The following is an 11,556-nucleotide window of genomic DNA, read 5'->3' on the forward strand; positions in this document are numbered from 1 at the left end:
AGGAGATGTGACCCAGGTAGGTCAGGACTCTCCACTCTCACCAGGGATATGGCCCTCATCATTTTTCTCTTCCTAGGGATGTTTTAACCGGATCATTGGGCTTCACGACACCTGTGAAGTTCATTCTACCTTCGGCTTGCCGGGGCTGCTGGGAGGACTCGCCTACATTCTGCTGATGATTGAGCAAGCTAGCTGGACCAAGCTCTCCACGTAGGTCCTCGGTCTTCTTCACAGATGCTCCGCTCAGGCATAAAACACAGCTAGACCCAGAGGATGAGCACTCTTCTGTGGCTTTGAAAATCCACACGATCACAGAATCTTAGATTTGAGAATCAGAAGGGAATTTATCCACCTGAGGCAGCCTGGTGTAGTAGGAAGACCTGGTTCAAATCCAGCCCCGACACTTCATAGTTGTGTGACCTTGGGCAAATCACTTCCCTTCTCCTCTATAAAATGAAGGGGTTGGGGCAGCTAGGTGGCGCAGTGGATAGAGCACCAGCCCTGAAGTCAGGAGGACCTGAGTTCAAATCCGGCCTCAGACCAAAACACTAGACACTTAACTAGCTGTGTGACCCTGGGCAAGTCACTTAACCCCAATTGCCTAACATTAAAAATAAAGAAATAAAGAAATAAAATGAAGGGGTTGAGCTAGTGACTATAATCATTAAGGTTCATTCCAACACCAATGATAATAACAACTTGTATTTCTAAAGCACTTTAAGGATTGTGAAGTGATTATCTTCATAACAACCTCTAAGTAGGTGAGGCAAGAGTTATTATCCCCATATTATTTTTTTTATATTTTAACTTATTTATTTTTTCTTTTGCTTAGGCAATCAGGGTTAAGTGACTTGCCCAGGGTCACACATTAAGTGCCAAGTATCTGAGGCCACATTTAAACTCAGGTCCTCCTGACTCCAAGGCTGGAGATCTATCCACGACATCAATATTATCCCCATTTTAAAGAGGGGGAAAGTGAGGCTCTGAGGTTACAGAACTAGTAAGAGTCTGAGGCAAGATTCAAAGCCAGGGCTCCAAGCCAATGCCTTGGACTTAGGGGCCCTGGCTTTGAATCTTGCCTCAGATTTTTACTAGTCATAAACTGTCTCTTACACTTACACACACACACACACACACACACACACACACACACACACACGCACACCCTCACCTAAAACCAGAAGTTTGTCAACAGGAGAACAAAATCAGAAACTCTGCTGGTTTCCCTAAGGGGAATTCCCCCCCACCCTGCCCCAAGTCCCGATTATTCGTGGCTTAAGGAATGGGAAATGTCAAGATGCCAGCTCCCTCCTTACCCCACACCCAGCCCCTAATCCCGATGGGTCATCTATACATCAGCAGCGAAAACAACCAAACAGTGTTTCTCTTGACACTGAGGGAAACGTGAGGCTGCCTGAAACCTGAGTGTGAACGCATCTACTTTGTCCCCTTCAGGGTTGGCTTCCAGATCCTCTACTCAGCTGGCAGTCTCAGCCTATCTGTGGCTATGGGTTTGGCAGGAGGTATTCTGACAGGTCGGTATGACCCTCACTGGCTTTTTTCTTCTGTTTTCAAAAAGATCAACTTGATTTTGCCGTGTGTGTGTGTGTGTGTGTGTGTGTGTGTGTGTGTGTGTACAGTATATTATTATTGTTACTTTATAACACAACATATATTTTATCATCTATTATATCATATTTTATATATTGTTATACATATACATTATATACACCTATATCTATCATATATACACATTTTATATAAATGTCCCAAAAGTCTTAGTGCAGCTGTAAGCATTACAGATCCTTAAGCTTACAACTGAACTAAGACTTTTGGGACACCTCAGGAGCAAAGTATTCCAAGCATCCATTTGATACCAGAATCACAGGAGAAGGAAAACTCGTCTCACCAGTTCTCTTAGGAACTGCTCTCAGCTCCTAACCAAATGCTAGGTAAGCCTGCCACTGGGCACATAAGCCAGATGCCCTCCAGAATGTGGCAAATATCTTTCTCTGAGTCATCTTAGGGGTTTTAGAGACACCATCTGGGAATCTGAGCCCCTGAGCCTGTCTGTCCAAGAGGGCCCCCCCCCACTGCTTAATAGCCTTAGGGGCTTGTTAGCTTCCTTCTTCTTTGTCTCTCCCAGAGTCATGGCACCGGTCAGATGAAAAGACTGACCACTTACTAAGTGCACACTGCCAGGTCAAACCCTGGGAAGAGGGAAAGATGAGAATCTGACAGGTGGAAAGAGATGAAGAGCTTTGCTGCTACCTTTTGAAAAGTCCCTTGGTTATACACATCTTATGCCACCTCTCTTATCCCATTTAAGGTTCCTGAGTCTCACATCTGCCATCTTGTAGGCATCTTCCAGCTTTGGACAGTGTAGGGGAAATAGGTACTACTGGCCGTCTAGCAAGAGGCCATTGCCGGAAGTTCTAGACATATCAGAGGAAGGCTTGGGGGAAGAAAAATATTAAGAATAAAAATAAAAAATCCTTTCAGTGGTCTATGATTCCATCAGGGTGGGCCTTTCCACCACCTTAGAGAACCCAACCTATTTTATGTCTCAGGAGATCGCTTCATGGGTTACTGTGGCCAAAAAATGTTATCCAGAGTCCAGTACTCTACGGATGAATGTTTCCGGGCTTAGTTAGGCTGGCTTTAAGAAAGTAAGCACCTGGCACCTTTCCAGGCCCGTGCTGAGAACCTCCCCAGACCGGGGGATTTCTAGCACCTCGAACTCAGTCGGTAAAACCTTTGAGAATCCTTTGACAAAAAGGGTACCTTTACAACACAATGAGACATAAACATAGAACTTCAATGGTGGGGCAGCGCTAACAGCAAAAAGAATAGCAGTTATGATAACAATGGTAACAACAGCTAGCATCAGCCGTCGGACTTCAGTGGAGAGAGAATAACAATAGCAATAATAACAGCAGCTGACATAAGCATACAACTTTGGTGGAGGGTAGTAATAATAATAATAGCAGCTGCCGTAGCAATACAGACAGCAGACATTCACTATAAGGAGAGTAGTAAGGATTGCCTTTGAGAAATTCCTTTAATGTCCCCAAGCTTTACCAGGAAAGAAAGAGGCCATCTTTTTTTTTTTCTTTTTTTTTTTTTAAGGCAATTGGGGTTAAGTGACTTGCCCAGGGTCACACAGTTAGTATCAAGTGTCTGTTCTGAGGCCGGATTTGAACTCAGGTCCTTCTGACTTCAGGGCCTGTGCTTTATCCACTATGCCACCTAGCCGCCCCTGGGGCCATCTTTTTAACACCAACATTCCACTGGTGTTGATTTATGGAACATGGAATACAACTGTCTTTGAAGAATTAACAATGAATATCACACACCAAGGGGGATGGAAGAATCCATGGCGGGGTTGAGCAGGCTGTAGCACAAAACCAACAGGGAATTCCAAAGAATGGGAGTTAAAAGTGTTATCATGGAATCATATGACAGGAAGAAAAGATGAACCGGCCAGGATGAAGGGTGGACAGCCAGAGTGCTCCTTCGAGAGCACTTTGCTGTGTCTGGAGAAAATGAGAACCTCCAGTATGGCAGGTGGACCTCTTCTGGGAAAATGGCAGGTTTTGGAAACCTGGGAAATGAGATAGGGTTAACCAGCCTGAGACATGAGAGTGGCAGGGCAGGAAGCAAGTTCTTTAGAAATGCTTTCTCTCCTCATATAAGGTTTAAGTGGAGTCTCTGTAACTCAGGCTACTGAAAACAAGGAGGCCAAAGGCTGCTCTGGGTATAGGACTCAATACGGTTTGGTATGACATGGTGATCCGACTTCTATGGAAGCAAGTAGGGATGGCAGCATATACAGCACTGGGCCAGGAGTCGGGAAGGCCTGAGTTCAAATTCAGCCTCAGATTTTTGTTAGCTATGTGATCCTGGGCAAATCATTTCATCTGTTTGCCTCAGTTTTCTCACGCGTAAAACAGGGATAACAATAGCATTTGTCTCCCAGATTATTGTGAAGATCAAATGAGAAGACATTTGTAAAGTGCTCAGAGTTGTGCCTGGTATGTGGTAGGAGCTTCCTTCTTCCATTAAAGACTTTTTAGAGTAAACCCTCTTAGACCTCATCATGGATTCACTGGGGGCTTGTGAACCACTGAATGGGAACCACTGAACCAGATGACCTGTAAGGTAACCTTCCAGCGCAAGATCTATGATCAAGTCAACCCCCAAGCATTTATGAAGCACCTACTATATACCAAGTACTGTGACTATGAAGGTAAAAAACAGTCCCTGCTCTCAAGGAGCTTACAGTCTAACGGGGAAAACTACGTGCAAACAGCTATGATGAACAAGATAGGATACAATTTGGAGACATAATCAACAGAGACAAGGTACTAAGATGAAGAGGGATTGGGGAAGGCTTCTTGTAGATGGTGGGCTTTGAGCTGAGCCTTGAAGGAAGCCCAAAGCCTATGCTCTTATGACCCCTAAATAAAGGTCCTTTCTAGCTCAAAGGTCCCTATGCTTGTATGGTCTGATGAACAATGGAAAGACGTACAACAGATCAAAGTAGGGTGTAGTATTTCCCCCATCGTACCTTACCTCACAGAAGGAGTATAAATGGTATCAGAGATAATATATATGACTGGGAAAGGAGGTGGCCCAACAGTAGGACAAGGAAAAGGCCTCCTACTTCAGTGGTGCCCTGAGGAATCTAAAGGATCAGAGGAAAGCCTCTGGTGGGGCAGGTAAATGCTCTATGGAGCATTTACAGACAACTGTGCAGGACTAGACTGAAGGCCCAGCAGGGGTGGCCTAGGGGAAGGTTTGGGGATCTCTACATTGATCAGCTCCAGATTCAGTAAAGAAGTTGAGGATAAAGTGGCTTCATTTAAATTTGTCTTGTCTTTTAAATGGGTCAACTTGTAAATGGTCCATCCTCCAAAAAGAACTTTTTGTATCTTGTCTTGGAAGGGTGTCAGATACACACCTTCCAAAGTCCTTTAGGTGTAATTCAAATCCTCTTAGACAACTGCCTTTGCCAGCTCCTTTTAGAAGCAATTAGTCCAAACCCAGGAAAGCCAGGGCTTTTTCCTGGGACACCTGAGGGCAAAAAACAGAGCTCCCCACCGAGGCGCTGCCTGGGGGAATTCAATATTTTGACTGATCTAGAGAAGACAGATACGAAACCACCTAGAAGCAATGGTTAACCTTTCGGTGTGTATTCTTAAACAGGTTAATTTTAAGTCTCAACCTATGGAAGGCACCACCTGAAGCGAAATACTTCGATGACCAGGCTTTTTGGGAGGTAAGTCCTTCAATGAACCTACTGTAAAAGTTGCAAACAGGTGAGACTCCCTATCTCTCATCTTTGGGTCTCCAGTCACTTTTTTTGGGGGGTGAGGTAGGAGGAGACAATCAGGATTAGGTGACTTGCCCAGCGTCACTCCTGACTCTAGGGCAGGTGCTCTGTCCACTGCCCCACCTACCTGCCCCACTCCAGTCACTTTCTTTCTTCCTTTTTTTTTTTTTGGCTAGGCAACTGGGGTTAAGTGACTTGCCCAGGGTCACACAGCTAGCAAGTGTTATGTGTCTGAGGCTGGATTTGAACTCAGGTCCTCCCGAATCCAGGGCTGGTGCTCTATCCACTGCACCACCTACCTGCCACCCCCCCACCCCCAAGTCACTTTCAATGGGCCATTTGTATTGTGTCTGGGCCATCCTTCTATGTTCCAAGGTCCTGTTTCCTAAGCTTCCTCACAGCTCTGACACTCCAGGGTCTATTTCAGTCATAGCATTCTATTTACGAAGGGCCCTTCCAGCTTTAACATTCTATGTCCTCTAGTCTAGCTCTCTAATTTTTTTTGCATTCTGTTCTAGGTGCTTTCCATCTAGCTCTAACATTGTCTTATAACAGTCTTTCTTCCAAGCTTCCCCCCTGCCTTAAACATTGTACACCTCATAATCTAAGCAGATCCCCTCTTGTTCAGTCCTTTCAGTTGTATCTGACTCTCGTGACCCCATTCGGGATTTTCTTGGCACAGATACTGGAGAGGTTTGCCATTTCTTCTCCAGTTCATTTGACATATGAGGAAACTGAGGCAAACAGGGTGAAGTGACTTGTCAGGATCACACAGCTAGTGTTGATGCTGAATTTGAATTCAGGTCTTCCAGACTCTTGGCCTGGTGTGTGATCTACTGCCTCACCTAGCTGCCCTTGGGCTCTCTAGGTATATCCATTTTTATGAAGCTTACAAGAGTAAATAAAAAGGTGGAGGGAGAAAGGGTTAAATATATATATCAAGATTCCACTGTTGCCTAGTTGGTAAATAGTTGTTGAGTTGCAAGTGAAACCTCTTATGTGTCTCTATGAGTCAATCAACAAACATCTCTCTGAACCCCCTTAACACTAGTGCCTTCCCTCTGCTGATTATCTCCAATTTATCCTGCATGTATCTGGCTGTTCGCACTTTTGCTTACATATTGTATCTCTGTTCCACTCTAGCTCTCCCTCAACTCCCCCCATGAAAGCTTCCCGAGGGCAGGGCCTGGTTTATTTTATTCCTTTGGGTCCCCCACATCTAGTCCTGTGCTCAGCATACAGTAGGAACTTAATGAATGTTGGGTTGCATTGGATAGGCAGCTGTATGGAAAATGGACTGAGGGGTGAGGATGGGACACTGGAAGCCAGGAGACTGATCAGACTATTAGAATACAAGCATACCTTGGATATAATTGTGTGTTCATCACAATAAAGCAAGTCACACAAAGTTTTTGGTTTCCCAACGCGTATAAAAGTTATGTTTACATTACACCATAGTCTATTAAGCGTGCTGTGGTATTACTTCTAAAAAAATGTATGTACCTTAAAATTAAAACAATCCTCTATTGCTACAAAATGCCAGCCATCATCCGAGCCTTCAGCAAGTCACAATCTTTTTGCTGGCGTAGGGTTTTGCCTCGATGTCAGTGGCTGCTCACTGATCAGGGTGGGGGGATGCTGAAGGTTGGGGTGGCTGTGGCAATTTCTTGAAATAGGCAAAGATGAAGTGTGCCACGTCTCATCAATGGACTCCTTTCACTTAAAACTTAGAGGCTGCTGCAGGGTTATTAATTGGCCTACTTTCAATATTGTTGTGTCTCAGGGACTAGGAAAGCCTGAGGAGAGGGAGAGAGACTGGAAGGAGCAGTTTTGAGCAGTCAGAACACATACAACATTCACTGAGTTCACTGTCTCATATGAGTGCAGTTTGTGATGGCCCAAAACAATGACAATACTAACATCAAAGATCACTGATCACAGACTAGCACAACAGGTGTGATGATAATGAAAAAGTTTGAAATATTGTGAGAATTATCAAAACGTGACACAGAGACACTACGTGAGCACATGCTGTTGGAAAAATGGCACTAGCAGACTTGCTTGATGCAAGGTTGCCCAAACATTCAATTTGTAAAAAAAAAATGCAGTACCTGAGAAGCGCAACAAGGTATACCTGTCATCCAGGTAAATAAGAGGTGATGAGGACCTGCATTATGGGCAGTAGCCAGCCCCATGAATGGCTGAGCAGAGAACGGGGAAGGATCAGAGAGATGATAACACATGACACAACCTTATTTGGAAGTTGGGTCTTTTTGATTCTTGCCTTCTAAAATAGAACCAGCTAGCCAGCTGCAATCTGAAACATGCCGAGTTAGGTAGTGGTTCCCACCAGGCAGCTCCTCCTGCTACAGAGCTGAGAGTCCCCTGGAGACAACGAGAAACATTCCAAAGGACTGGAAGCATAAGAAGTCACCTCCCTGTAGCAATTCACCATGTCCTGCACCGATTGCCCAGCAGAATGGATCCCTGAGAGATGACTGTACCAATAATAACTCCCAATTCTATACCTCTGTGAGCTGTTATTATTACAAGTATTAGCTCATTTGATCCTTATGGTAACCCTAGCAGGTGCTATTATCCCCATTTAGCAGCTGAGGCAACTGAGACAAACAGAGGTTAAGTGACTTGCCCAGGGTCACATAGTAAGGGTGGGAGGCCAGATTTGAACTCTGTAAAGCCATTAGAATGGTGCTGGGTACATATAGGTGCTTAACAAATGTTTATTCCCTTCTCTTCCCTCCCTCCTAGTGCAATAGCCTCCGGTTTGCTTCTCTGCCACAAGTCTCTCCCTACTCCACTCCATCCTAAAGCACGGCTGACCAGGGCACCCCAATAAACCCCACTGCCTCCCCTTTGCTTCCAGGATCAAATACAAAACCCCCCCTTTGGTATTCAAAGCCCTTTACAACTTGGCCTTTCCAGCCTTTCTATGCTTTACTCCCGCCTCCTGCCTCTCTGCTCTTATATTGCTGGTCCCCAGACAAGACCCTCCCTCTCCTGATTGTGTGCATTTACAGAATGCTCCCTCGTGCCTCAATCTCTCATCTCTACCTCTTTAGCTTCTTTCCTTCAAGTCTCAACTAAAAGCCTATCTTCTGCCAAAGCCTTTCCTGGTCCCCCCAATCTCCAATCTATCCTGTCTACACCTTCTATGCACATGGTTGTTTGCATGTAGTCTCTGCCCCATGAGCTCCTTGACTGTCTTTGTAGCCCTAGCATTCAGCACAGTGCCTGGCACATAGTAGGTGCTTGATAAATGCTTGATGACTTGACCAAATACAGGCAGGTGGCACAGACACATGGTTAGAACCAGAAGGGCCCTCAGAGATCATCTACTCCAACCCTCTTTTTTTTTTTTTAATAGATGAGGAAAAGTGAGGCCTAGAGGGTTTACCTCCCTCAAGTTATACAGCATGGCTGAAATTCAAAACCCGGTCCCTGGACTCCAAAGCCAATGATCTTTTCCCATTCCACCTTAGTTTCGACTTTTTATGGTGGGAGAGGACAGGACAGGACCAGAACATCCCATCTTAAAATTCTCTGAAAGAATTACAATATTCCACGGCTTCTGAATATGCATTTGCAGTCTATTTGGAAACAATGTTCTTGCTGAGGAATATAAATAACTGCTCCTACTCTGGTATGAAAACAGAATGTGTCCAAGCCCTAGTTGCTCTTCTGTGAATTGCCAGCTCTCACAACATGGCTTCCAGGAAAACCGTGAATGCAAGGACGACAGAACGAGGCCATTACCCAGGAAATGCAAAGTGGTACAGCCTCGATGCCATTTGAGTAAAGCAGCGTGATTCAGGGCAAAGTGTGTTGTTCTGGGGTGGTGGTGGTGAGGAGGGGAGACGAGAGACCTGGCCCTGCCATGAGCTGGCTACCTATACAGAACCTTGGCCAAGTCGCTTTCCCTATGGGCCTCATTTTCCTCATCTGCAAAATGGGATCAGTCTAGATCAGGGGCTCTTAACCTGAGGTTCATAAACTTGTTTTTAAAAAGATTTTAATAAACTGCATTTTTATGTAGTTGCCTTTCTTGGTAATTTTATGTGTTTTATACATTTAAAACATGATTCTGAGAAGGGCTCTATAGGATTTACCAAACACCCCTTCCAGGCCCAACACTGCATGTTCTAAAGACCCTGCCGGCTCTGACAGCCTGGACTACCATGTATATGATGTTGATGTTGCCTCTCTGCAGTCTGCCACCCCACCCCCCTTTCAGATTGGCTGGAAGCCTGTCTGGTGCAGTTCTGGGGGCACAGTGGAGGGAGAGGGTCATCATCTATTAATACCAAGCTGAGACAGTGGACATCTGGCCAAAAAAGAAGGTCAAGGCACTTCATTTAGATCACTGTATATTAAAATAGATCCAACTGCAAGCATCATGGACATACATGAGAAGGAAAATGCCCATTCACTTTTTTTCTTTCCTTTACAGTTTCCCCATTTGGCTGTTGGATTTTAAGCCAATGGACTCATGAAATGGAAGACCAGTTGGGTGCCAGAGAAAACTACCATTATTTCTTCTTCCTTCTAACAAATGTATGAAGAAACATGGTTGGGCAACTTTTTGATACTAATAAAACTAAAAACTCTTGTATGGTTAAGCCACAATAATTTATGAAAAACCTGGTTAGCTTTATTCAGGACGACAGAATGTGTTCTTCCACAGGATATGAAATGCCACATTCTATCCTTCGAGATATTTGGTAAATGCAACTATTTACCAAGGTGATGTGCTCTAGGGTCTTTTCTATTCATGCTCAAAAAAGGATTCTATAGTCTTTCATCAGAGCAATGAGAAATAGAGGTTTAGTAAAAAATCCTTTATATTTAGCTCTTGAATAATTATTTCTAGTTTTACCCAATTAGGTATAATTTAGACTGTTAAAATTGATTTATGTTCCAATAGTTTACCTTGGCCAAGGGGAGAATTGGGGGTGCTGGGGAGGGTAGCGGGAAGATAGAAGATGGCTAGAGAGATTAATGGGTGGGAGGATGAATTAGGTCAGGATTAAAAACAAAACAACAAAAAGTTACCTTAATAAGGTAGTCCTTTTCTTTTCTTGAGGCAATTGGGTTTAAGTGACTTGTCCAGAGTCACAGCTAGTGTTATGTGTCTGAGGCTGGATTTGAACTCAGGTCCTCCAGACCCCAGGGCCAGTGCTCTATATCCACTGCGCCACCTAGCTACATTGGTAGTTCTTTTCTTATGGCCTTGAGAACTAAAGCACTTTACTAGGAGGCAGGAATTCTGGGTTCTAGTCCCAACCTTGCCACCTACTCACAGTATGATCATGGACAAATCACTGTTCCTCTCTGGGTCTTTAGGCATCCCTTTTCTGTTAAATGAGGGAACTGTCCAAGGTGATCTGAGGCCCCTTCCAAAATTCCATGTTTGAAATTCCCTTTCAGTTCTCAGATCCCTTTCACTGAGATGTTCTATGTTCTGGAGGCTCTTCCAGCTGTAACATTCTGGATTTTAAAAAGTAGTCCCCAGGAGGATCAGACTGTGAAATCTACCTGGAGTTAAAGTTGATAATTACAGTTGGTATCAGAGTGATTCTGTCTTCATAAAAGTAAATAAAATTGTACAATCCAATTCCATTGCTGATCAGGAGTCAGTTTCACCTGAGTTAGGATTCTAAGATCCAGTTCCTTCTATTTTTTTTTTCCTTTTTCTGCTAGGATGCATTTGGAGTCATAGAGACCTTTACCACTTCTTGGTCTCATAGAAGTGTTAGTTTCACTTTTTAAAATGGCTGAAGAATTGAAATGGCAATGCGAGAGTGTGAAGAGCCAGCTGGTGGATGCCTGTGGCTGTCCTCTTCTTTCCATTCTTTGGTCATCCTAATGGGGGAGGGGGAAGGAGAGGAGGGGTGGCAGGGCAGCAGCAGTCATCCCGGTTGTTGGGGAGGCTGAAGCAGGCGGACTGAGGGAGTCTGGGAAGTCCAGCAGCCTGCCTAGGTGCCTTTTGGAGGGGCAAACCAGGTCAGGCTGGAAACACAGAGCAAGTTAAAGCTTCTGTGCCCATTGTCAGGACTGGGATCAGGCCCATGAGTCACTGCTGATCTTCTGCCTGGGTGAGATGCAGAGAACCTGGCTTGATAAAATACAATAGACAGATAATCCTAAAGGTGGACATTTTCACATAAAATCCCTTCGAATCAATCAACAACAGTTTGAAAATC

General features: G+C 44.5%; 1 protein-coding gene across 3 annotated transcripts in view; it reads left to right on the forward strand.

Moving 5' to 3' along the window:
* LOC110206090 (RH-like protein) overlaps positions 1-9,965 on the forward strand; it is a 29,823-nt gene extending 19,858 nt beyond the window's left edge. For 2 of the 3 annotated variants that reach the window (XM_020983135.2, XM_020983136.2), the window contains exons 7-10: positions 77-210; positions 1,456-1,537; positions 5,210-5,281; positions 9,804-9,965. In XM_020983135.2, coding sequence (XP_020838794.1) covers positions 77-210; positions 1,456-1,537; positions 5,210-5,281; positions 9,804-9,830 — 315 coding nt within the window. In that variant the 3' untranslated portion in view covers positions 9,831-9,965. Of the gene's footprint in view, positions 1-76; positions 211-1,455; positions 1,538-3,979; positions 5,190-5,209; positions 5,282-9,803 lie in introns of those variants that run through there. The other variant, XM_020983137.2, reaches the window with a different exon arrangement.
* Positions 9,966-11,556: the final 1,591 nt, after the last annotated feature.

The sequence above is a fragment of the Phascolarctos cinereus genome, unplaced genomic scaffold (genome assembly GCF_003287225.1).
Source record: "Phascolarctos cinereus isolate Bilbo 61053 unplaced genomic scaffold, phaCin_HiC Scaffold_726;HRSCAF=1367, whole genome shotgun sequence".
NCBI classification, from domain to species: domain Eukaryota; kingdom Metazoa; phylum Chordata; class Mammalia; order Diprotodontia; family Phascolarctidae; genus Phascolarctos; species Phascolarctos cinereus.